Raw genomic sequence first — 23,589 nt, 5'->3', positions numbered from 1 at the left:
CGATCGTAGGAAGAGAGAAAAAAGATATCGAACCTGTATGTATGTTGAACTTCTTTCACACAGTACGTAGCCAACCGTGCTAATCGAAGGTGCGATATAACCTGGGCACGAAGAGAGGGACAGGAGGTCGACCAGCACGGACTTTGGTGGGGTGGGGGGCAGGAGCTGAGAGCAGAGGAGAATGAGCGACCTCCCCCCTACTGGCGGGGTTCAACAGAAGGTCCTGGGTCGGTTGTCTGCGGAGAGAGAGTGACTCGAAGAGGGCTTCGAGTACCGCACCAGTAACGCCACCTATTGCCCAGTCTCACGCAGTGACCAGACACACTCCCAGCTTGGGTCAAACTCGGACAGGTGACAAACCAACAACACCCCCCAAAAAACACCGCTGATGTTAGCCGTGGCCAGAAATCGAACTCAGGTCGCTGGGTACTCCACCCCACGAACCAACTCCCCCCACGAATCCAGCCCTCTTCACGAGACTACGTATTTTCCCCCCTTTTGGACCTTGACTTGAACAAAATAAAGGTCCCACGATAAATGCTCGACCTGCCCACATTCCATCGCGACGATATCACAACCACAGAGTCTGCTTCACCTAAACCTGACGGTGTCAGCCTGGAGGGGGTGGGTGGGTGGTTGGTTGTTTGGAACCCGCGTGTTCAATTTGCCCCGGCACGAACACCAAAATCCCATGACATTCTCCTCCCCCGTCTGCCATCAGCTTCGTTGCCAATCTCCGCCACCGTTTGCTTGTTCGCGTGACCTCTAGACTCGATATCAAGAGTTGGGCAAACGTCAAAAGCGTGGAGCCAGCGGCGACGCGACGCAGTGTTGCTGCTGGTAGTAGTGGTAGTTGGTGGTGTTTTTGTTGGTGGTGGTGGTTGTGTTGGTGGTTGTTGGCTGTTGTTTGGAAGTTCGTTCGCCGTGCTGGTTGGCTTGACCGGCAGAGTTACGCAGCGTTGTACTTGATTCGGAGCTCAAAAGAAATTGGAGGAGATAGCGAAATTTAAAAATACACCTTTAACTCAAGTTTATTTTTAAAAGTGCGGATAATACGGCTTAATTATATAGCTTTTCTCTCTTTAAAAAAAAACACGAAGGCTGAGAGTATATTCGAGCCCCACGTTTTTTTTGTCTCGATTGAAAGGGATGCGGTTGTACCGGAAAAACGAGTTTTAAATACACGCCTTGTGCAACTCGCGGAGAGAAACGTTGCGGGCTTCGTCAAGAAGTCCAGGAAAGTGATGCTTAAGGAGAAGTCGCCTTTTACGATTGGTGTTTTATCGTGTAAAATATGCAATGGTTTTAACAGCGCGGTGACTGAACGCGACACAGACGACGACATTCTTTCTGTTGGAGGTGAGTGGACTTGCACACTACACGGGCATCTGAATTGAACTTCTAAAAGCCACCGGGTTTTTTTGGTTGTGTGGTTGTGTGTGTGTGGTTGAGAGTTCAGAATGGAACGTGGCGGTGAAACACACGCTTGCAACAGTGGTCTCGGCAAGTTTCACAATGAGCAAATTGTACGTTGATTTATTGTTCCTCTCCAACTGTTGGTTTCAAGTTAACAAATCGCTAGATCGAAGGCCGTTGCTGGCAACGTTTCAGGTTACCACGATGTCGCGTGTGCATTTTACTCTACTATTCATTTATCTGAATCGCTTTTTTTCCCCGAAATCTCAACAGTCCTTAGCTGGACAAAAAAATGTTCCGAGCACAGTTAGTAGTATGTACTCTTTAATACAAAAACAAAGCTCTTCTTGGCAAATGCGTGACGGTAGTGTGATTAGTGCAGAAACTGTGTTAGTCACAGCAGTGGTGTGTGCGAGTCATTATTAAACCTGTTAACACAAGTCACGGAATGGTCTCAAGTGAAGAAGATGAGAAGTGAAAGTACCATGAAGGGAGATTGTAGGAGCACAGTATTGCAGTGTGTATCACAAGTAAACCGTGGCGCCATGGGTATTGTGCATTGCCTGGAGATTGCGGTGAGTACTTTGTAGAGAGACTTGTGCGTGTGGAATGAGAGACCTGCCACTACCTGCCTCTCTTCACACATGTAGCAGTGGAATGGACGGGCGAGGATTTACGGTATTCATATACCGTAAAATACGTTTTTAAATACTAAAGAAACTAAGGCCCACTGAGCTACATTAGCTGTTTTTTTTCAGAAGCGACCTGGCCACAAATGATTGCTCAGCGAAGAGGCTTATTGGGTGGAACTTTTAAAGCGGCCAAATAATCTAAACGCGCGATGTTGATTCTAAACGTGGAGGGGAGGACCCATAGGGAAAAAAAATCCAGAGACACCGCACACTTCCTCAAATATACAGCGGGCGGTCAGGGTCGAGGTCGAACCCACGACCTCCTGTAGACCAGGCGAGGCGGTCAACATCTCCCAGCCACGGCGGCCGACTGAATATCCCCATCGACTGCAGCAGCATTTGTTTAAGAAAGTCGCAACCTGGACCTCCAGTTTTGATTTCACCCAGTCTCATCAGTAGGGTCGTGTAAGTCTGTTAAACAAATGTTACTTACTGCGTGACCTTCAAGTTTTAGTAACGTTCAAGCAACGTACGAACTTTTGTAGTCTGTGTTTACCAGTCGTGATTACAGCTTCAGCTGACTGCATTAAAACCACCAGAGATACAACACAAGGGCATGCCAGTGGACACGATGGGAGGGGTGGTACGTTTCAAGCCACATGCCATATCAATAAAAACACACACAATTACAACAGCTGTTTATAATATAATAATAGTCCAGTGCCGCAACGCCCCCCGACTCCCTGGAATCTCGATCCACGCTTTCACAACCCGAGGGTTTGGGTCCCCTCGGGCATCCAGATCGTCGTTTCCTCTCCACGCCGAAATGCGTTCATGATTTTAACAACCCATTTTGCCCGATAATATTGGTTACAGCACTACAAACGGGATATGCAACGAGTGCCATGTGAATATGCCTGCAAAGGCAATTGGTGGCTGTGCACGTTTGTAATCTCGCATCGTGGAGGCGACGAGGGTTTATGGATCACACACAGATGTTCCTGTGGGCGTCGAGGAAGTTGCCATAAGCTTGGCTCGCCAAGGGAAGGCAGTACAACAGCTTGGCTAATACGCCATCAGCTGTTCATTATATCCGTGCGGGGATAGCGTGTTGCACCCTCGCGCAATGCGTGGGTTGTACCCTCCCGCGTGAATAACGAACACAACTCCGAATCGGTGGGCAGAAAACATCGTGAAATAAAAACCCTTTCCCTAAAAAGAGTCTTACGACTCGGTGTGACTTTCCTCGCATAAATGAGTAAATAGTTATGATTTACACGTCATATATTAACCCGTATCTTCACCGCACTTTTCCCACCACGGCAGCATCGGTGCCCGTAGCCGGATTCTCAGCGGGTCGGACTGAGCTGGTGAGTGCCGGGCACAACAGCCCCACTGCGTCTCTCTCTCTCTCTCTCGTGTGGTCTCAACTTCTTGTCTTAAATTCACTCTGTTGTCCTTCTGTGGACGAACACAATAGGGACATCTGTGGGGGAAAGCGCTTCACGGCTCATCGGATTCTTCCAGTATAAATACATATTCTGAAAACATATCCTGGCACACCGGCATGTTGTCAATACTTTATCTGCGAACACCGGAACACGTGCAGTGATTGTTGTTGTTGTCTGTGATGTGGAGCTGTCAACTCATGCGGGTTACCCCGCATTCTTGTGCAGGGGAATTGAGTTGTCACGCTCATACGGCGTACAAACACAATGTTGCGTCTATTTGTTTGTGTTGCTCCCTTGTGATGATCACGGGACTTTGTAGGATGAACGTCGACATTTAAAAGGGGCACGGGGTGAGCAATTAGGTCTGAATTGATCTGTAATAAGGCAGCCACTGATAAGGTAGGATGGTGATATATTATTTGTCTCCTTTAATCCACCCCGTTTTGGGGGGGGGAGGGTATTAAAACGTTTTATTTGAATACAATGAGCTCGTGATTTGCATACACTTGGCATGCATTAGCATACTCTGCATTAGCATCACCAAAAATAGACGAACCGGTCGCGCGGAAGGAGTTTGATTCGCGTTCTTGTCACTCATTTTCGCTACGCGTCCACCCACGAACCTCGATCCCTGTGACCACCGCGACAAACAACAACCACAGGTACCATCAGGTTCCAAGTCTCACGGCGCCAACTTCACGGCGTGTTTATACGCAACATTTAAACTCGAATTGCGCATCTGTGTGTGTGTGTGGGATGTGCATGGTCCGTGGGGAAGAACGACGCCGTGCTTGCATGTCATCATCATCATCTGGCGCCTGGGGTCATTTGCGGTCGCGATGGATTAGTCCGTGATGGAGCGCGCAATGAGTGTTGCACGTACGACGCCCTGCGTTGACGACGGGATGATGATGCTGCTGCTGCTGTTGTTGTTGTTACATGTCGGGTAGAAGTTGTCTTGTGATCGACATGTTAAACGTTGTTGTGAAACAACAACAACAGCAGCAGCAGTATTAGTCGCTCGCCTGCTGGAGACTAATGTCGATTTATTTTGGCTGTTTGCGAACCGTTTTCAGTTGGGCGGCCGAAAAAGTTTTGTTTTGGTGTTTATCTTTGACGACCGTGCACCGCTTGTGAAGGTATTTGATTCTTTATCAGTACTTTATTGTTATTATACGTGTCGTTGTACTGTAATAGTGTCAGTATTAGTGTAAGTCATTAAAAAAGGCCGGTTGTGAAGACTGTAAGGTCACTTCCACTGTAGTGACCCACAAGTTGTTAAAATTACTGGTTGCCGAGGTAATTATTTTGTTTTCTTAAACTTATACTGTAGTCTTAGTATTATTAGTGTGCTTCTGTATTGCATTTACAAGTGCTGTACAGTGTCTGCCCTTTGTGGAGAATGTCATTTTCTAATTTGCCAACAGTTCAATTCTGTCAGCAAACCACTGTTGACTTTACAAAATGGGACATTTGCCAGTATCAACGTATGAAAAAATAACATGTTTTATCAATCTTGATTTGAAGCTTTCGTGACTGCAGGGATCCATACTCTATGGTTCTTTCGGTAAATTCACGTAGGTAGAAAATTCATAGATCATGACGTGGAACAAACACAGCAGTTTGTTTCACCTGATGACGGTTACTTGTGTTGCGATCGAAACGTCGTGATCTATTAATGTTGTACCTACGTGACTTTAACGAAAGAAACAATCAGTATGAATAGGTTTTATCCTTTCTAGCCATGATAAAACAGCTGTTAAGATGTTCAAACACCAAATAGATAACTTTTTTTGCAAGCAATCAAGTTCGCATGTTCTCAAACACCAGACATAAACTTTTTTGCAAGCAATGATAACAATTATAAACCGGCCTTCTTTAGGCTGTCTCTGATGTACGTTAGGCTGTACTCTGTAGGCTGTCTCTGGTGTTTACTTGAGATTGTGCACCGAATTACAGGCAAGAACTCAATTCACCCACCACCCTATTGCAACACGATGTTGCCCCCACGCCAAACCCCATCTCGACCGTTGCTGTGGGTGTTTCAGTTATTCAAAGACGACAATAACAACAACAACTTGTGTTTACTTTAATTCAACAATGTTGAACATGTAGTTGCGGGCCTTAATTGTGTTGGGGGTAAAAGAGGTTTCGTACAGTGTCATGTTTTTGAAGGTACCAACAGCACAGACTATATATTACACATCTCCTGTGCACATTCACATCCAAAATTTGCAAGCATATGTTAGAATCCTTGGTATTCTGCCCGTGACGACTTTACTGCCCCACGTTGTAAGTGATTGGAGTGCCCCTGAACTGATGTCCAATTGACTCTTTGCCGTGGTCTAAACTTTCAGAATTGTAAGTTACCCGATGGGTTTTTTTTTCTGCGGAAAATTGTACATTCTGGATGTTTAACTTTCCACATTGTTTACATTTCAACAACTACATAATTCACTCTCACCGAGCACGTTTATACCGACAACAGCTTAGTTGTGCCTATCTTGCATGTCGCAACACGCAAACCACCTTCCTTGAAGCAGAGGTGGGACAAAGTCATTGTTATGCAAGTCCAAGTCGAGTCGCAAGTCATCAAATTCATGACTCGAGTCTGACTCGAGTCCAAGTCACATGACTCGAGTCCACATCTCATAGGTGGGACAAAGTCATTGTTATGCAAGTCCAAGTCGAGTCGCAAGTCATCAAATTCATGACTCGAGTCTGACTCGAGTCCAAGTCACATGACTCGAGTCCACACCTCTGCCTTGAAGTATTACACACTGTGGGTTCATCGTGCAACCCTCTATGGCGTTTCTTTGTCAAATGTCCCACAACTATTCTTTGAACGGCTTTTAATCTACGCGCGCCCCTCGACCCTTTCATATGGCGTGACGTTTGTTGCTGCGTTTGATTACTCGTATACGTGTGATTTTCCGACAATATATTTAATACGCTTATATCCTCAATTCTCGACAACGTATTAAAGAATTTATTTCATGTAACCGCAATAATCGACAACGTGAAATCATCAGATGAAGGGTTATAAAGATGCTGCGTTTCAATGTTTTATATTTTCTACTGCTTGTGCCGACTGAATCTACAATGATACACCATGCATCTATTCAATATATGTTCAGTTCGGGTTTGAAAGTGTGAGTGATTAGATTGTTCGGGTCTGCCTGACACAGACGACGTGAAGCTAAATATCACATGCCATTCGTGGCTGTGTTTGATTAGCCATAATATTTGATATGTTGCCAAAATATTTGACAAACGTATTCCATATCCTCAGTTGTTGACAACATATTACGTTATTTAATATTTTTTTCTGATCAATAATGAGCTACTAAATAAGTTTATAAACGATATTGTTTAAAATAAAAGTATATAAAGAATCAAATGGTGACAATCACCATGCCATAATGTGGAATGTTGAATCCATCTATATATTTCCATGATTTCCACTTTGTTTACAACACAAAATACGTAGTTGGCTACTTTTTAACATGGAGTTTGAAGGTGATGAAAGTTTTTCTGCACTGTTAACACAATAATCCCAATCTGCCATCAGTGTAATCTGAGGTTTTTGAATTGACGGAGCGTTACTGGTGCTATCCTGCCCGCGGGGACCAACTGGTCTGGATGGTTTTGTCCAAATGCACCCAGTATTGTCCAGTGATAGCAATGATGCATGTATTATTTTTACCTGAAGAGAGACATGCCTGTGCACTGACCGCATAGAGTACACGTGTACACCAAGGTCATGACTAAGCCTTTGCTTGAAGTGTAATCTTGGCAGGTAAGTCTCATGCACACAGAGGCAGTGACAATATTGTAACTTATTACTCAGGGAGAATATTCACTTTTACATTGATGTTACTGAAGAAAAGTGATTACAAATAAATATCCATTAAACGTAAGGATTAATACACCATTGTATGTGTTTTGATCAATGTTGCCTATCGTTCCAAAATGCCAAGTGACCAGCAACAAACGGCATTATTGATAGTATAAAGAGATAAGAGTTGACAAATTATATGAGCTTGGCTAGAAGTGCACAATCCCCGACACTATCAAATGCGTTCGGAATGCCAAGGCCTGTGACCACAGGCTGTGATCATAAGCGCCAAAACGTACGAGGCTTGAGCTGCGAGTAGAGATATCCATGAGGTAACCTGTATAACGAGCTTGACGGAATCCATACCAGTGATCACTCGGACGATAGTGACTCCACGTGGTGGAGGAGCTGATTATTAATGATGGATTCCATCACTTCCCATAGTAATGGGGTGAAGGTGATGGGGCGATAATTACTACTGCAAGATGGGTCGCTCTTTTGAGACTGGCAGGACTCAAGGTGATGGTCCACGTTCTTGGTACCATGTGGGTGCTGATTGACAGCTTGAAGAGCAAGTTGTGGAGCCACGCGTGTTGAGCGCAGTGCCCGGTGTGCCATGAGGACCACAGGCCCCAGACCTATTAGGTTTGGAGAGTACTCGACGTACATCATTCATTGTGAAAGCCTCGTTGTTTCATACGATTCGTATAAGGAATCACTAAATGCGGCATTTATTTTAGTCGTAGATTCAAATTAGATGCAAAATAGGAGCCAAAGAGATTGGCCTTGTCTTTTGTGTCAAGACTTACAGACTCCGATTCATCACTTGGTGATGGGAAATGAAGTTTTGCAGAGATTGTTTGAAGTAGCTTTTGGAAAGCAACCGGAATAGACAAGAACCAACTGAACAGGATGCAAGTTTTTTGTATTTTCCTTGTAGCTTTGTATGTCACAAAGAGGTGAAGGAAACGCGGAGAGAAGTTAGTGTTTTCTAACCTCGTAAGTTATTCACGTGAAATGTTGCATTGCGTGTTAAAATAACTGACACCTGTTTATCCTTGTTTTTTTTTTGTGCAGTTTGAAAATGTCGAGCGTGGGGACCCTGGTGGCTGGCAGCACGGTCCTGTGGTTGTTCATCTATTTGGTGCTGTGTCGAATATTTTCAACGCGAAGTACCGAGTGGAACTGTCGACTGATCACCCTCCTACATGGAAGCATAATAGCCATGCTCTCGGGATATGTGAGCTTCATAGCGGGGCCTTCGCCATTCACACATCCAGGTACACGGTGTCAGTTGGTGTTTGCAAGAATAATGTTGGTCTACTGCACAGTTCGTCTAATTCAGATTTTTCAAAATACTGTGACCCCCTTTTTCCCAAGTATGTTCCAATTGTGCTATTGGCATCATGTCACGAGATAGACACCCATTCGCATCCCAGCAGCTAGCAGTGAATCAGTTTGTGTCAGAGAACAGCCTCGGAATAGCGACTTCTGAAGTTACTTTAAGAGCCTATTTTATGCACAGTATGGGCACACCTTTAATGTGCCCTGCAATAAGTATTTGTTGCGTGTCAATCAACGTGAAATGTTTAAGTTACACAGCTTGAACTTAGCCAAATTAAAGATCTCAACGTTGCTGCCTCAACGTTCTGACCTTTGAAACGGTGACCTCGGTAGATCGAATTCTATAAGCACACACTGTAGTTAAAATGTTTGACTTGCATATCATGCTCTTTAAAGATATTGTTTGAAAAGACACATTGTCTTTTAGGTTTTATATACTGTACTACATTTACATTTTTTTACATTTTTAGACAAGTATTAACTCTTAACATTTTATAGGCAAGACTTTCATCAATACTTTGATAAAAATAAAAACATAGTATATGCAAGATGGATGGTGGCCAAAAGAAATTAGAAGTAATCTGATTTTTCACTTAAGAATGTTTCACTTATGGTGGTACCCTCTTATTCAACAACTGATACCACTGGAGATAGGTGAGCAGGTCGGTCAGCTCCTTTCGCTCCTGGTTAAAGTATGTACAACATGAATACCTTATCAGTGTTATGGCACTAGCCCATCCATGATCAACAGTAACCTGCTAAACAAACCTTTCCAGGAGGGTTCTGTTTAAAAAATATATTTTTCCAGTTTCCTGCTTCCTTATTTCATGAAAATGGATTGTAAATGATACGTAACTTCCTCCACCTACTGCCCCATCATCAACCGCATAATTTTCACTTCTCAACTCTTATCATCTTCACTTGAACCATTCTGTGACTGTGTTCACACGTTTATTTCTGCTTCCTCTAAGCTCACAGACGTTCTATTGAGCCATCTTTTACCTATCCCGGCCATCATACCCATTCGAACAATTCTACTCCACTGGCCGAACGCAACCTCCCCTAAAAAACCATGAAGTCCCCCTTGCTGAGAAAAAACTCTGTGCTTGAAACTTTGCCCTGGGCTGGGCACGAGGTACGAAGTCCGGCAACCCATAACTTTGTAATCGGCAGGGTAAGGGGGTTGAGGGCAAGGAGACAGCTATCTGTGTCTCTCTGCCCCTTTCTCTACGTGCCTCTGTGTCTGTCTCCATGTCTCTGTCTCTGAGTGCCTCAATATGTGTGCTTGTCTCCAAGCCCATGTCTGAATCTCTCGTTTCTCTCTGTGCCTCCAATGTCTCTTTATTTCTCTGCTTTTCTGTGCCACCCATCTTGTACTCTCTCTCACTCTCAGCGTCTCACATTTTTTTTGTCTCGCTCGGGGTCTCTCTGCCACCGTCACTCTGTGTCTTCGGCCCCTTTTCTCTATGTACGTATTTATCTGACTTTCCTTGTGTCTGCGTCTTCATGTCTCTGCCTTGCATGTGGGGTCATGCCCAGATTCGTCTCTAATCCCAGGGGCTGCACACACCGTTCTTGCATTAGCTCTGTTATTAACCCTCCTTAACCTTTAAAACATATCCCTGTCTACATTTATATGCGTGATGGAGTCCATTTATAGGTGTAGGGGAATCCTTTCTCTTTCTAGAGTTCCCTTTCCTAAATGACACTCGTTATAGTATTTTAGTAAGATTCAAATGAATGCCTAAAATTCCTGTTTCACTCGGTACAAAATGATCATTCGTTTTTCCAGACCCTGGAGGGAGGCTGTAGAGGATGGGCAGGAGTGTGAGAGAAACAAGATTAGGGTGAGGGGATGTGTTCACGCACTTGCTTTCCCCATAGTCGTGTTTAGTCTGAAGGCTCCCGTGTGGATGTTGCTGCGTGTGGTGGCTCACTGCAAAGCAATCAAGCACTCTGGCGGCAGGGTTAGTGAGTCGCAGCAGGGGCTGCAGTTTCCCGGCAAGTTATCTGGAATTTCAGTGTTCTCCCATATGTGTGGATGTTATTCATGCACTCCAGCTTTCACTCACGCACACGTGCAAAAAACATAAAATTGCTGTGTTGTTATGATTATTGTAGAAACGTCTCGGCAATTTTTATGTTGAGCTTGTTATTCGCGTAACTAGGTAAACCCCTCAATAGATTAATGTTTGTTTCCTTCACTTGTGATTTTAATAGAGCCGAAATTCAATCCATAGTTAAAATATATATTATGATTGAAACTTCAAGAATGTATAAATAATGTATTTAAATTAAAATATTGGTGATAATACATTTTCAGGAATACATTTTGCGTTTAACCCTCCATATTGTACTGACGGTAATATTCTATGGGGAAGAGTGGTGTTGCTGTTCTTAGCCTTTTGCACCATGAAGCCGGAAACATGGTTCGATTCCTGGCCACACGTAACATCAGTGATGACTGTTGAACCGGTCTTGACTTCTATACCCCTTCACCAATCCGACTGACCAGTGTGGTGAAGTATGTCTCCCATAGAGGCCTTCATCAAGCAGCGGATATGACAGTGCTGTGAACTTTTTTTGTATCTTTACAGGTGGACCTAATACAGAGCTACAAGTCTCTACGTTGTCTCTGTGCCTCGGGTATTTTCTCTTTGACATCGTCTGGTGCTTATTATATAGCATTCAGAGTCGTGTCATCATTGCTCACCACATAATAAGCATTTGCGGACTGACAATATCCCTCGCTCTGGGAGTGTGCGCAACTGAGACAAATATAGTTGTCTTCGTGACCGAGATCACCAACCCTATCCTGCAGTTGCGCTGGTTTCTACGGCAAGAAGGAAGGTACGTTCGTGATAAGGTATCATATCCACAGGAAGTTCACCTCGTTATCACGAGGTGGGACTACTATATTACGAGACATCTCCTTTACCAGTGGCACAATATAGTAATAGGTTTTTACCCTTTCAACTGGTACAGTTTTTGTACCAGTTGAAAGGGTAAAAACCTATTGCTATGAGGTGGGGCTACTGAAACAGGCTTGATAAAGAGAGTCACTAACCTCATTGTAGGTGCGGCAATCTTGAGCCGCAGGCCACTTCAGCCAACTGCAAATTGTTTGGTTTGCATCCTTGAGAAATGTGTGTAAAAAGAATGTAATCCAGAGCCTGACCAACTAGCACAGAGTCGGCAGCCTACGCCTCCAGAGCCGCATGCGACTCTTTCAGGCCTGCTTCGTGACGCTACTTATTAGGCACCAACGTCTCGCATTCACATGCTTAGCAGTTATTTAAATATTGAGTTTTTTTCGTACTTAATTAAAAACAAATACTGTTCTTGTTATTTTGGTTGTCGACCCCTGAACTAGCATAATGTGATACAAAAACAAACGCACGCACAGTCTGGTAGAGGCTACATCGGGGGTCCCCCCCTTGTCTTTGTACAGGTACGACGGAGCGACCATTGGCGTCCTCCTGGACATGGTGTTTGTGCTGTTGTTTATCTGCATGCGCATCGGACTGGGCACCATGCTGCTTTTCAGCATAATTCCTTCTCGACGCTCTTTGCTGCTCGTTAAGATCGGCGGAGTGGGCATCTACGTAATCTCTTGGCTTTTCCTGATTGATATTTTGAAGTTTGTCTTCAGAAAATACATCAAAAAGCAAACCTTGACGGAATGATAGTGATGTCTCTAGAAAGCAGCGTGGCCTTTTTGTATTTTGGTGAAGGTTATTAAATGCATCTTGGATATTTTTTTACTGTATATTATTTGAAAGGTAAAAGTGTTTGCATTTTTTTTTTTAAATCATTGTCTGAAATTCACAAATATGGATGAAATGTTGCTGCCTGCGTGTAACGTTTGCAATATGTATTGCTACTACCGCCGTTTGCACCATAAACTTGTGTAACCAGCGTTTCCGAATGTTGTGTTAAGAGCATATATACAGGGGCCCAAAAGGTAGTCTACCAAGCTATACACATTACATATTACTCTTTACATGTTTACTGCTGTTTGGTCAAAAATGCTCACGCAAAAGTCATGAACATCAACCGCATTCTCCAATGTCGAAACACAAGTTCCTTGTATCAATAGCTGCAGTAAAACCTCTCGAAACCAGACTTAATTGGGGGACAATCTTTCCGATTTGGGGGAAATTTTCCGGCACGTAAAATAAAAGGGGAAAAAATGGTGCGCGTGCATTTTAACTTCACTCGCATTTAACCACAACTCGTAATTTAATGAACGGCTAGTAACCATTCACTACATATTTACGCTTGAATAACAAGAATACACTACCTTGCTATTTAATTCGAGTCGCTTACCATCACCACGAAGCAGACGTGGATGGACAAGGTGCAGTGGTGGATGTGGAAGGTGACAGAGTTAATTGTGACAGACGTTTGATTTGAAGCATTTATTTCGTTCATTTTTAAGATAAATGTTTAATGAATGTGTGGAGCGGGGGGGGGGGGGAGAGAGAAGAACACAAGTTCGCCTAATTCCGTACAACGGATGAGTCCAGCACGTGCCACACGCGCATGCCGTCTCCTGTCGCACGCGGCTTGATGAGTGCTCCAGTTTTTTTGTTATTTATATATTTATCATTATTTATTTACTTCAGGTAGCCTCGACTTAACGATGGTGTCGTTTCTGCAACAATGCGGGCACAATTTTGACGCATTCCCCAGACAGTCACATCTGGCACTTTGAGCTCCTGATAAATATGGTGGGGATTTGGATCACACCAATAACATACCAAGAATTACCTTACAAAGTGTCCATAAAATGCCGTAACAAGTTACACTTTATCTTGGTAAACTAGTTCTTGGGCTACTCTGTATTTTAAACCGTTTCGATGGCATTGGAAAGCGTGTTGATGGAGAGGCTAGAGTTGGGCTTGACTGTAAACAAATTCAAAGTACTTCATTACAATGAGTAGTGCTCCGGCCTGCACGACTCCAACCCTGGAGCGACTCCGGTCGCCTGGCTCCAGCTCTCGTCTGGCTCCAGCTTTGGCCTGCATCAAGCTCTGGCCTGACTGCAGCTCTGGCCTAGCTCCAGCCTAGCTCCAGCTCTGGTAGCTTGGTTCCAGCTCTGGCCTGGATCCAGCTTTGGCCTGACAGCAGCTCCGGGTTGGCTCCAGCTACGGCCTGGATCCAGCTCCAGGTTGGTACCAGCTTGGATCCAGCTTTGGCCTGACTGCAGCTCTGGTCTGACTCTAGTTCTGGCAGCTTGGCTCCAGCTCCAGGCTGGCTCCAGAGCTAAAGGAGACCCCCAGCTGTAGCTGCCCCCGCTCCAGCAGCCCCTCTCCTCCAGCGCCAGAACAGCTCTGCGCTACTGCTGCAGTTCCAGACACTTTTACCGGACCCCAGATACGAAGCCACAAAAAACCCAATAAACAGTCGTATGTGTTTTTCTTTCTTGACAGGAAACAGCATCATCATGTTTTTTTTATTACAAAAATATAGTCCAATCAGGTGAATGCGTGTTTTAAATTAAAAAGAAGCATATAACATCTGGTTTTAAAATTACAACCAAGATTGTATGGGTGCAATGATTGATATATTGATTACTATTAATTCCTGGTGCTGCAAATACATGCATTGAATCGCATATTTAATAAATGATTATTTTCATGTACAGTATACACATGAAATGCTCCTGTCACTATTCAGCGAACACGCAAAACAGTCGTACAAACAAGACGAGCAAAATGTGTGCCATATCACTGTTCTCTGCGTACGCTGAAATCGCACGATTTTTTTGCCGTGGCATGAAAGCGGTGTTCTGAAACTTCACAGCATTCTCTGTGACGTCGGTGTGCTCCGTTCTGACGTCGCAGTGTTGAGCGTGCCGCGTGTTCTGTGCTCTGTGATGATCGCAGCATGCTCTGATCTCACAGCAATCGCAGCCTCTGCTCTTTGACGTCACAGCTCGCTGTGCTCATTTTACGTCACAACGCGTGCGGTGACGTCACAGGCTTCTCTGCTGCGACACCAAAGCATGCTCTCTTGTACTCTTTGGTTTTTTCGGTAAAGTCACGTAGGTAAAAAATAAAATAAATGAAAACAACTAAATTAAATTATGACGTTTCGGGCACAACACAAGCTTGAGCGGTTGTGCTTTCGCTACGTTGTCCCCAGCTGAAGAAGGACGCTTGTGTTGCGCCCGAAACGTCGTGATTTAATTTAGTTTTCATTTATTTTCTTTTTTACCTACATGACTTTACCGAAAAAACATGCGCTCTTATCTTTGACATCGGCACGCTCTGTTAATTGTGGCATCTGTGGTACCCCAACCAGCCCAGCGTGGTGAAGTACGGTCAAAACACCTCTCGTGACCCACGTGGCATGGGAAAGGCCTTCATCCGACAGTGGATTGACAGAGAGGCTCTGCCACAGCCAGTTACCCCTTTATTTACATAGAGCATATACAAATAGAACAAAAAAAACCTTTATTGATGACTGACCGGGATCAAAATGATGACACGTCAGATGGGAGTGGGTGCGAGTACTTTTTGAAAACTGAACTTGATCAATTAAAATAAACGTAACAATTTGCCCAAAAAATACTGTTTTAATCAGTTTGTAATAACTGCTATGCCATGTATTAGAAATGAACGTTAACAAAGAAAATGGAACAACACTAAAAAGTGTGATAGAAGTATACAGAAACGCGTGCTGGGAATTACGCAGAGACAGAAGAGCACGTGGAGTAGAAAAAATACACGGTGACATTGATTTAAGAAACGTAATTGGGCTTGGGCAAAAAGAGATATGTCGTTAACAGGAACGGTGGCTGCTGGTGGAGAATCAACACCGAGTTGCAGTCACAGGAGGAAACGTACGCGAGAGGAGATGTCGCGATGAAATCAGTTTGCGTGTAGGTGCATTGTTACTAATGTATGTTAAACTTCTTTTGCACCGTACGTAAGCCGATCATCCCAATCGGAGGTGCAGGGGACGGACAACAAAGAAAATACAAAGTAGTTTGAGGCATTCGTCCAGCAGTGGATTGATCATGCTGATGAAGACGATCAAAATAGCTTAACAATAAAAAATAAGTTCCAGCCCTCTTGTGTCTTTGTTGGGTAGCACGTGGTAATCGATGAGCCCTGTTCAGTTTGAATTTTCCCACGTGCCAATCCTGTCCAAGCATTGCGAAAATTGCATTTGGTTTGATTATCGATTCTGAACGGAGCGACATTGGCTAAGTAATGGGTGCAATGACAAATGTAAGTTGGCAAAAAAGTCCGAACCCGATTATCAATATATCGATAATAGTTAAACAATACTCATATGGTGAGCTCGAAGAATCGTTTTTGATGAATGAGTGCAACGTAATCACAGTGGTTTCAGGAAAACCCTGGATTGTCCTCTTTCGGCGACATAAACACATTTTTTTGCTTGTTTGTTGAATGGGAATTTTTCTTGCCACTCCAATTTGCAATTGTTTCATACACAAGGGTGTTAAAAATACAACATGTATTTTAAAACGCAAAACGATACAGTGAATGGTTTACATTCATAATGTGTGTAGTGCGAAAGTTTTACAGTTTGAAGTCGATTTTAAACGTGAACAATCGGCTACATTCACGTTTGTGTGCACAAAACATTCCAGTCGTTTTCGCATGCAAATGCAAAATATAACATTGGAGAATAAAGGGAGCCATCCCAGGCTTTTAATTTGCCACATTGGTGGGATACCTGTGCTCTGGTAACACTTGGGCCTCACAGCAAGAAAGTCATCTGCTCGATTCCCAGCTCGGGCAAATAAAGTATTTTTTATTTTTTATTAAACACGTGGCGCTTTTCTGGCACAAATCTGCCAGTCAAAGCTCCATCACACTCAGTACTGTACTCGTCAGCATGAGGATAGAACATTCCAGTACAATGCGAAAAATGTACTATCCACAGCTTAAAATATTTCAAAAACGCATGTTGTAGCTGCTGTGTGGAGTTTGTTCTGGATGGGTCTCCTCTGATAAAAACAAACCGATACAACGGGTACAGTATTGGCCAAACATTCCATTGCTGAAAAATGATTTGTCACTCAATTGACATTGCATTGAAGAACATCACCTCATGAGTGTCGGTGAGGCTTTTCTGAGGAAACAAGTGAAATAATAAATAATACGTGCTGTTATTTAGTGCTCTGACCTCTGTGAAAATAAAAGTGAAAATTATACGAGCAGCCTTTTACGGAGTAAATATTTAATTCACATTGCATTTTTCTGAGAAACAAATTATTATTCAGTATGTTCAATGTCAAAGGAATGGTATATTATTGTGCGGTACATTTATGTCCTCAAACTTGTGATTTTAAATAAAAACAAATTGCGGTGTTTAAAATTGTCTCCGTTATTGCTATAGTTTTGTGGATTTGGTTTTGTATGAACGTTCACGTGATACTTCAACTGTGCAGTAAGACATACTGTAGTCATTGTTGTGTCATCACCCATTGTCTACCCAACTGCCGGATGAAGGCAGTCCATACCATCCCTCGTGGTCCTGCTAATTAATATCCGTCCTGTGCATCCATCTTCACGGCGGTGGTCTTCTCGGCCGCATTCCGTTCACGTGACATCGTAACGCGTTAAAGACATGCGTATTCTTTACGCTCACTTCAAACTGAATTTGTTTCATAAAAAAATAAACAAAAATACTGAAATAGGTTACACACATACTGTTCACACCTGGGATATTTCTTAAAAGTCAATGAGAGTGACTTTCATTCTGACATTTTCATTATAGACAAACTGGCACCACCAGAGGAATGTGGAATATCTCCCACTGGTTCAGGGCCAGCATTGGAGATAAGTGCAATGCCAAAGATCGTTTGAGCAATTGAGATACAGTACCTGGTCTTTGGAATGGTTGATGGCCACAGTAATGATAATTATACAGAACAGTATTTCATTCCATAATGTTTAGCTCCATATTATACGGATTATATAGTGCATGGAGTATAGCAGTTTTTTTAAATATTTCATATTAAAAAAGACATGTATATTAATATAAAAAACAGTTGCATTTCATCACACCTGCCATATTCTTCAGAAATGTGTGCAATATATGTTGTTATATATACACACAGGTATTTTTTTCTAAAAACGTCTCGTAAAGCACCTCTGTGCATTAGCAAGAACAACAAACTCTGACCCAGAAAATCAGCGCTGAATTTAATTGTATCCTGCCACTTACCTACCTCAGTTGTTGAGGTTGTACCACAAATACATCTCATTTCTAATGGGCAAACGTTTTCTCTAATGGATGCCGCGGTGGCGAGATGATAACTACCTCGCCGGGTATACATGAGGTTGTGGGTTCGATCGCGACTCGGATGCCAGTATATTTGGAGTTTGCATGGTCTCCCCATGATCGCGTGGATTTTTCTACGGGTCCTCCGGTTTTTCCCTTCACATTTTGAATCAACATGTGTTTAGAGTATTTGGATGCTACACATTTCTACACGATGAGCCACTTCGTTGAGCTATCATATGTGATAACCAGGTCGTTTCCGAAAAATAGCTATATAGCTCAGTGGGCCGTACCTGGTAAAATAAAAACAGGGTTTAATTTATTTATAGGTTTTATTTGGCCATGAATGTGTTCACATTTTCCCCACCCGTAAACTTTTAAAGTTTGTTTTCTAATGTCCCCAACAAATCCTTGATAGGATTTGTTCTCTGTCATTTTATTTCACCAGGTGACAACGCAGAAGCGACTAGCATCGTCTCATTCGCAGGAGTGAGCTTGGCACACACGCAGTGATCATACGTGAGCGGTTGCATCATTGAATATACCGTGGCATTAAATGCACCTAAAACCCCAAAGGAGACTGCTCTATAATATGCCACCCAGTTTGACCGCAGCTCATTAACAATCTTCATGATTATACATCCACGCTTGGTGGTCACACAGGGCGGAGCTTCGAGCCCACAAGCCCTGGCCACTGGGCACGGCCAAAATCTCGCGAAGCAATAAGAGCTCACTCTTAGTCGTAACATTGTGTCGGATGCCGCGTAGCCGAATAAATATGGGTTTTTTAAATGTTTTACTATTAGCGCACGTCTTGGTATACTTCTGCTCTGGACAGCCACCTCTGGTGAGTGATTTTTCTATAATGACTTTAATATTTTATTGCGTTTATAGAACTATCATTTATTGCATTCAGATATCGCTTGGTACAAATGTGTTAACATACATTCGAGTACAATTTTATGTTGAACGTATAGCTTAATGAGCTAAGTTTTAGTCTTCATTCGATGTCATTTTCAAATTTGGCTTTATTCATTCATATTTCCCTATCAATACACTTTAGACAATTCTGAGCATTTTACGGTCAATGGTAAAAAAAATAACCTCTACTTTCTTGTAAATGGAAGAATTGTACTTGTTACGCTTAAAATGTTTTATTGAGTGAGAAAAAGAGGCGTGCAAAGGTTCACATTTGCGTTTGCTTATAAAGGTAACTTTATTGTACCGTGTGATTATAACCGAAAAATTAGTTGTAGAAAATGGGCATTTCGACCCCTGCCACACAAGAGGACACTGCCTGGCTTTCACGAGCTCTGCGGGCAGGTGGGGAGAGTGGGTGGAGGGGACTAAACCAATATTTGACTTCTTCTTTGACTTGCAGGCACGGACGCCAAGCCCAGGCCAGGGTCCTGTGGGCACCCGGGGGCCTTCAGGGTCCCCGGGATCTCCTGGCCGTGATGGAAACGATGTAAGTTGTTGCTTTTCGATGAGTTATTCGTGGCTTTACCTCGGTGAATGTCGCCCAAACGTATCGTTAAGCCACAGATATGTGCCTCTTGCTTGGAAATGCTGTGATGGTATGAATGAGTTTTTGTGGAAAGGTTCATTGAAGAGTAGTTGCTGGAGTTCACTCAGCGAGTTCTCCGTGTAATTTTCACTTAAGTTGATATTAAATAGGATATTCATTAAATATGCTTCACTGAAACAGCAACTGGATACTTCTTAAATATATATGTTGAAATATCTCATTCTGTTTATTAAATGTATTTATTGTGCTGTAGCCGAGCCTACATTTTCGGCATAGAGTGACATTTGTACGTCACGAGTCCATGAAATATAGTAGTGATGTATATATATTTTTGCTACACAATCTGACTCTTAAGTGTACATCTGTGACTGAGTTTGTAGACCAATCCGTTAAGTTAATAATGCTGTTTCATTTACGATTGCAGAGAAATACGGAGTGTTAATAAAGGTATCATCACGATGATAATTAGATAGAAGTTTAAGCCAAGTCCATAAAACCACACACACAGTGGAATTAATATTTTAGTCGTACAAGTCTCATCCCATTAATCCTCAGCGTGTCGGCCATGCCGACACATCTCGTATTGAGATTTTAGAGAGCCAAAAGTGCTATTAGATAACATTATTATTATGTCCAGGTGAAGATCATTTAAACTTTTCTATTTGAAAACTTATGCATGCAAGGAAAATGTTGCCAAAGATTCCAAAATAGTTCCAATGTTGTGCAATTATACACATTGAATCATAGTTCTTCACATCTATATTACAGCTTTACAAAAAACAAAGACGTTTGAAGTATGCATGTTCTCCCCGTGGTCGCAGTTTTTCCCTCCATATTTAGAAACATGCGTTTAAAGTACATGGCTGCTATAAATTTGCACACGATAAGCCACTTCGTTGAGCTATCATATGTGGCCAGGTCTCTTCTGAAAAAGAACTATGTAGCTCAGTGGGCCTTACCTGGTGAAATAAAAAAATAGTTGAAAATAGTTTTGCCTTACATGATGAACACTATCCAACGCAATTATATTACGATAGCTGGAATTAATTTTGAAAGAAGGCAAGGGAAATGACAATTTTGGCCCCAGTTTGGCCCAACAGCCTTGGGTGTTTCCATCGAAGCATGAGTAGCCTAAAAACGTGTTGAACAAATCAACGTCCGTTAGCCACACAGGTCGTGAAGGTACGATTTTTCTACTTAGAAATTTGGATTCTTAAAATGTATTTATAATAGAATTAGTTTTATGCTGAGTGGCTGCTGCTGCTGTGTCCTGTGCAGCGCTTTGATATCCCTGATGAAAAGCCGCTATATAAATGGAACTATTAGTACTGGACTTGCGTGCTCGTGCTTACAGGTCACGAGTGGAGTGATACCGAGCACAATACGAGAGCACAAATTCATAGCCACCAAGAGAAGTGATGACACAAACTTAGAATGGATTTAATTTGTCTGCATTCCACTTCCTGTGGCTGGCCATACTGCCAGTTCCCTGCCCCTGTTGATTCCATGCAGAATCTCTTTTTTCCTTTACCTGTGGCTCATAATAAAGATGTTTTTGGGTTAGATCGCATAAGTATAAACGTGTCGTTAACCGGCCACCACCCGACACAGCCAACCAGTAAGGTTTATCACGTAAACAAAACGTGCCAATTAGTTACATTTACAATTTGAGCACTGTGACATTTCGCTGGTAATTACATTTAGCATCATCGGGCGATTTTGCCGCAATTGTGGCTGGCCGTGTCTTTGTTCGCACATTAGCCAAGTCTTTGTATTATGGTGCAGCATCTTCATTTTAAACCTTTAGCATACTGTGGTCCATTTTCTTTCTGCGGCGTTCAAAAAATCCTGGAAAAAATCTCATTCAAATTATCATTGCTGTGCATGGTCCCCTCATTTGTACAGCATCTTGAGATGCAGCCACATTTAGATCCTTTGTAAGTCCAAATTATTCTGCAATGTACAGGGTGTTTCAAAAGAATGGACCCAATTTCAAAGCAGTATATTTCACGATGGCAACATGTTATAATTACACAAAAAGTTACAAACGTTTAATGAGTTATCAAATTTTACTAACCATTTTATAAATGCTCTATGTGCCCTCCACCTGCTGTACGGACAACATCGAGACGATAGTTGAATTCGTCCCAAACGCCTCTCAAAGTGTCTTCTTTCACTGCCGTGATTCTGTTTTGAGGTCATCCAGATTAGTCGCTAATGGTGGCACAAAAACACGGTCTTTGACGTATCCCCACAAGAAAAAGTCGCAGGGTGTGGTGATGTCTGGGGATCTTGGGGGCCAAGAGTGTAGCGCCAAGTCTTGGGGTCCGTGCGACCTATCCAACGTTGAGGCAGCGTGTCACTTAGAAAACGTCGAACCTGCAGGTGCCAATGTGGCGGTGCTCCATCTTGCTGAAAAATTAAGTCGTCGGAATCTTCATCAAGTTGTGGAAAGAGCCATTTCTGCAGCATTTCGAGATACGCTTGCCCCGTAATTATGTTTCCCTCGAAAAAGAAAGGGCCATAAACCTTTTTTTGAGAAACAGCACAAAACGGGTTTACTTTCAGGGAATTACGCTCATGCTCTACAGTTTCGTGTGGATTCTCTAATCCCCATATGCGCACATTGTGACGGTTAACTTTACCGCTTAGATGAAACGTTTCTTCATTAATAAAAATCAAACGCGGTAAAAAGCTGTCATCCTTCATGTTCTGTAATATCGCATCACAAAATTATCCACGCTTTCCTTCCTCACCTGCACGAAGAGCCTGTACCATTTGCAACCGGTATGGCCTCATGATTAAACGTCGCCTTAACACACGCCAGACAGTCTTATGAGGGATCGCAAAGGACTTGCGAGGACTACGCAGAAAACTCTCTTGAATTCTTCTCACGATTTCCTCTGAGGTGCCTGGTCGCCCTGTGCTCTTCCCCTTACATAAGCAGCCTGTTTCCTCAAATTGTCGGTACCAACGACGAATGCTCTATGAACTGCAGAACGCAAAACGCCTTGTGTTGCAGGGTCGCCATCTTGCGAATGACTGAGGCTAGGGGCTGTTTGTGCGCTGGGAGAGGCATCTAGCGGTAATCATTTGAAACTCTATGCCCCGCCTTTTCAAGTGGTAAGAGTTTCATTCATGGGCGGTTCGTGGTTGCAGAGATATAGCGATTTCAAATTGGATCCATAATTTTGAAACACCCTGTATAATTGAACTGAAGTGTTTGTACTGTGTCAAAAGCTTTCCGTGCAATGAAATGGATTTAGTGGTCCGTGGGAATGTGCACTTCATCGTGAACCCTAAAGCCAGAGCAGTCTCGCATGAAAAAATACAAATAAAGGCAGAGCTCAGCTCACCTTGTCTCTGAAAAGGGGAGCGAGGCCATGCGCTTTGAAGAAAGGCCATTTTCCTGAAATGTTCGGTATTATATATTTATTATATTGACGAACGTTTGGAGGCTTTTCTTGTTAATTGTGCCTGTGCACCACTGTCAACGCAGCATCGCCTAATAATTAGTTGAATACGTGTATTTATTATTGCCACTGAATACGGGAAAGAGTTATGGTGCTGGCTTTTTGCAAGTGAAAACTGCTTTCTGCCTTTTCGAGTGGGGCATGGATGGACCACAGGGTGGCCGAGTAGGATAAGTATGAGCAAAAAGTAGTTAATTAGCAAATAACCTGCCGTTAAATGGACAGATGCACTATGCTGTTTTCCAAAAAAACACGAATGAGAAAAAAAGTAACACTTGACAAACTTGTCAGTGAAATGAAATATATAGACTTGCAGTTGTAATACATTTTAATTCAAGATTAAATAATAATAATTGACAGCCTTTGGCAATGCCCTTTTTTGCAGCCAGAAATATTTTTGTAAACGTAAAAATCCTGCAGTGTGGGCATGTGCAAATGAGGAATGATGATGGTGGTTGAGTTTTTGTTATGTTAATTGCACAGATTCTACCATAGCCTAACTGGAACCCAAGGCCTTGTTTTCATGACCAGTGTTAAGCCGACATATCCCATGATACGAAATCCCTGTATTTTCAACATCTCTAAACCTGCGCCTGTGCTAACATATGCAGACTGCGCTGAAACCCGCACATCCATTATT

At 42.9% G+C, this 23,589-nt stretch overlaps 2 protein-coding genes across 5 annotated transcripts in view; both read left to right on the top strand.

Annotated features, from left to right (window-relative positions):
- The first annotated feature begins 189 nt into the window (after positions 1-189).
- Positions 190-17,039, top strand: LOC144718643 (TLC domain-containing protein 5-like). 4 transcript variants are annotated; one of them, XM_078594050.1, is made up of 6 exons: positions 190-1,359; positions 3,375-3,418; positions 4,576-4,638; positions 8,415-8,617; positions 11,279-11,531; positions 12,133-17,039. In XM_078594050.1, exons 1-5 carry the CDS (start codon positions 1,245-1,247, stop codon positions 11,286-11,288), a joined length of 435 nt encoding a protein of 144 aa, XP_078450176.1. In that variant the 5' UTR covers positions 190-1,244; the 3' UTR covers positions 11,289-11,531; positions 12,133-17,039. The 4 variants fall into 4 exon arrangements, with proteins under 4 accessions (XP_078450176.1, XP_078450174.1, XP_078450173.1 ...); XM_078594047.1 differs by lacking the exon at positions 4,576-4,638 and having other exon boundaries at positions 645-1,359; XM_078594048.1 differs by lacking the exons at positions 3,375-3,418; positions 4,576-4,638 and having other exon boundaries at positions 644-1,359.
- A 1,548-nt stretch (positions 17,040-18,587) lies between these two features.
- The window catches only part of LOC144718640 (uncharacterized), a 42,869-nt gene continuing 37,867 nt past the window's right edge, over positions 18,588-23,589 (top strand). The window contains exons 1-2 of the mRNA XM_078594042.1: positions 18,588-18,795; positions 19,330-19,416. Of these exons, the coding sequence (XP_078450168.1) occupies positions 18,706-18,795; positions 19,330-19,416 (177 nt within the window). The 5' untranslated portion in view covers positions 18,588-18,705. The remainder of the gene's footprint in view (positions 18,796-19,329; positions 19,417-23,589) is intronic.

This window comes from Lampetra planeri, chromosome 5 (assembly GCF_965212315.1).
Source record: "Lampetra planeri chromosome 5, kcLamPlan1.2.h2, whole genome shotgun sequence".
Classification (NCBI taxonomy): domain Eukaryota; kingdom Metazoa; phylum Chordata; class Hyperoartia; order Petromyzontiformes; family Petromyzontidae; genus Lampetra; species Lampetra planeri.
The sequence above is the reverse complement of the archived record's forward strand: the minus strand, read 5'-3'. Positions and strand labels throughout refer to the sequence as shown.